Source organism: Priapulus caudatus, unplaced genomic scaffold, assembly GCF_000485595.1.
Source record: "Priapulus caudatus unplaced genomic scaffold, Priapulus_caudatus-5.0.1 Scaffold592, whole genome shotgun sequence".
Lineage (NCBI taxonomy): Eukaryota > Metazoa > Priapulida > Priapulimorpha > Priapulimorphida > Priapulidae > Priapulus > Priapulus caudatus.
This window is the reverse complement of record NW_014577653.1, coordinates 1,673-4,435: the sequence shown is the minus strand read 5'-3', so window position 1 is coordinate 4,435 and position 2,763 is coordinate 1,673. Positions and strand designations below refer to the sequence as shown.

The 2,763-nt window shown below is 37.5% G+C and overlaps 1 protein-coding gene across 1 annotated transcript in view; it reads left to right on the top strand.

Annotated features, from left to right (window-relative positions):
• Positions 1-2,490, top strand: part of LOC106811931 (mitochondrial inner membrane protein OXA1L-like) — a gene marked incomplete at its 3' end in the record, with an annotated part of 6,155 nt that extends 3,665 nt beyond the window's left edge. Inside the window, 2 exon segments of the mRNA XM_014815671.1 lie at positions 1,746-1,943; positions 2,256-2,490. Of these exon segments, the coding sequence (XP_014671157.1) occupies positions 1,746-1,943; positions 2,256-2,490 (433 nt within the window).
• Between the last annotated feature and the right edge of the window lie 273 nt (positions 2,491-2,763).

Sequence of the window (2,763 nt, the reverse complement as noted above, 5' to 3'; positions counted from 1 at the left end):
GTTCTAGTCTTCTAACGGTATTTTGTTTTATTTTTGGTATGTGAATGAATAAGGGCTAGGGGTTTTGATATTTAAAAAATTTTGATTCATTTTGGTTTATAAATTATTTATAATTTATATATAATATTATTTATAATTTTCACATAAAAAATTACACATAATTATCAAGAGTATATTATGGGAGTTCTCCCATATATACTCTTCGTTTCTATAATGTATGTCGATGGTTGCTCAATTAAAACTGACTTCTTCTCACTCACTCATTTGTATCCTTTTTTGTGGTGAGCTACAGTGTCATTGACACTTTCATTTAAATAACCGTTTTCTCAAACGAAATTTGCCATTAAAGTATAGATAACACGGTAACTCCACGGGTATTAAACGACATAATTGTGTTCACTCGGCACTTTGTTCTCCTATTTCGTCTGATCGTTTTTCTAGGTGGCCGCATATAGCTGGACGAGTTAATCAATGTTGACTAGTCACAGAACGAGTATGTGGCTGTGTGCCATCTTCGCGGTAGTTTGCCGGTGTGGTGTTTTGAACATAAACATTGTTTAAAACCACTCATTGTGTCAACTCAAAATGCTAAGAGTAGATTGTAACATAATTATTTGATATCTCCTGCTTATTATGAGCTATAATAGTGTAGTATATGTATTAGTTATCGCAGGCACTACGGTCCACGGTGGCAGTCTCATTTGCCCAATGCTACTGCGCTTTACACGCAGCGCTACTGCTCATGCGTCACGCATGTGCATGACGTGCTGGGGTAATTTCAGACTGGGGTAATCTCAGGTATACCGGAACGTACCCTGGTACTATCTAATATGCCGGACCGTACCTCACCTACTCCACTAACGAGTCTAGGAAGTTGCCTACGCCTACTCCCTAACCCTAACCCTAACCCTAACCCTAACCCTAACCATATCAGATAGTTACCAGGGTATGTTCTGGTATACCGGACCGTACCCAGGGTACGTTCCGGCAATACCCAGGGAGACATAGACCTTATCAGCGATAATACTATTAATAGGCCTATTCAGTATTCATAAGTTGATAATATTAATAAATTGTTGATAAATTGTTCTGTTCGAAAATATTGGTATCTGACTCTGACTGAGCATATACCACATCATCCACACATTTGGTTTGCCACATCATGCATCATCACATTGTGGCACATGCTTTGGTGACTAAAAATATCTGGATTCTGCATAATATATGAAATATTGCCATTAATTATCGTATCACAGGTGCACATCTCGTAAATTGCAAATATTTAAACATTGGACCAAAAATCGAAGAAAATTGATATAATTCAAATGCGACAATGACTGAGTGACATGTCACGTTTAGGCAGGGCGTCAGCGGCAACTGAAAGAAAAGATATAGCCTATGACACCAAACCTCAGACTTGTGAACCTAATCTATTTCCCCAATCCAGTCTGCAGTGCATTACATCAGTAATGATTGGATACAGGGAAAAAATTACTTTTTCACGGGAGCTCTTTTTCAAAAAAATAGCTCTCGTCAAAAATTTTACGGGAGCGATTTCGGAGGTTTGAAGAGCGAATCGCTCATCGCTCCCGTGTATTTTTTACCCTGATTGGATATGTTAGATTATCAAAAAATTTCCATTTTAAAAATTCCCATTTTAAACTGCATGATGATGCAATATTAATCTATCTCTTCTATTCATGTACTAGCTTATACTCAACTGAAATTGTGTTTATTTATTTCAGCTGCCAGCCAACCTGTTAAGGAGTAGATCACTTCACAGTCATTCAATATTGTACAGGAGCACACATAGACATGAGCTTAAAACGTTTTCTCAGACGTTTATCAACTCACATACCCGAAAGTTTTTGAAAGTGGAATATTTAGCATGCAGTGGAATTTCCATACGATTTAATAGTAACGGTACAACATTAACAGATGAGGTAAAGTATAATGTATCCTCAAAAGCATTTATATGCAATGATTTTTGAATCTTTGAAGTTATTTTGAGATTATCATAAATCACAAAATATTTTAGCATTTAAAATTTAGTAATAACTCAACCTATGAGGTCCCACTGTTTAGTCCTGTGTTATTATAAGATAAATAACGAAAACATTTTGGTAAAGTATTACATAACTAAGGTAATTATATATTTTTTTGCATGATTACCTCACTGGAGGAAGCTACAGGTGCTTTAAGTCTCACTTAGTATTATGGTCAACACCTAAATGCCTCGTATGCCTTTGTTTAAGCTCTCACCGGATTACATCCCCCCACCACCACCAATACCAGAGATCACAGACACGTCAACATCAACAGGAGATGTCATATCATCTCCAGATGTAGGTGACATTATCAGTGCAGTAGGAGAGCCATCATTTGCAGAATTGGGGCTTGGTGGATGGGGACCGGTAGGCATTGTCCAGAACTGCCTGGAGTGGCTTCATATATCAACAGGACTACCATGGTGGGGAACTATTGCTGTAGGTGAGTGTATATATATTGTAGGCGCGTTATTCGCACTACCGCCGTAGACGTTCTGTAATAGACTGATAGAGAGATAAGACAAGACAGTCACAAGAGTAACGTCCACTAGTGTTTTACTTCATCTCTAATACAATACATAAAGTCTCAGTGTACTACCGAAAGAAAGAGCGGTTCTACTACATAGTACCGCACGAAGGGTCGTTGTCGTAACAGGTACTACAGATATGTACCCGAGGTAGTTTTAGGTTGTTTAGTATTATGTTTATATTTTTA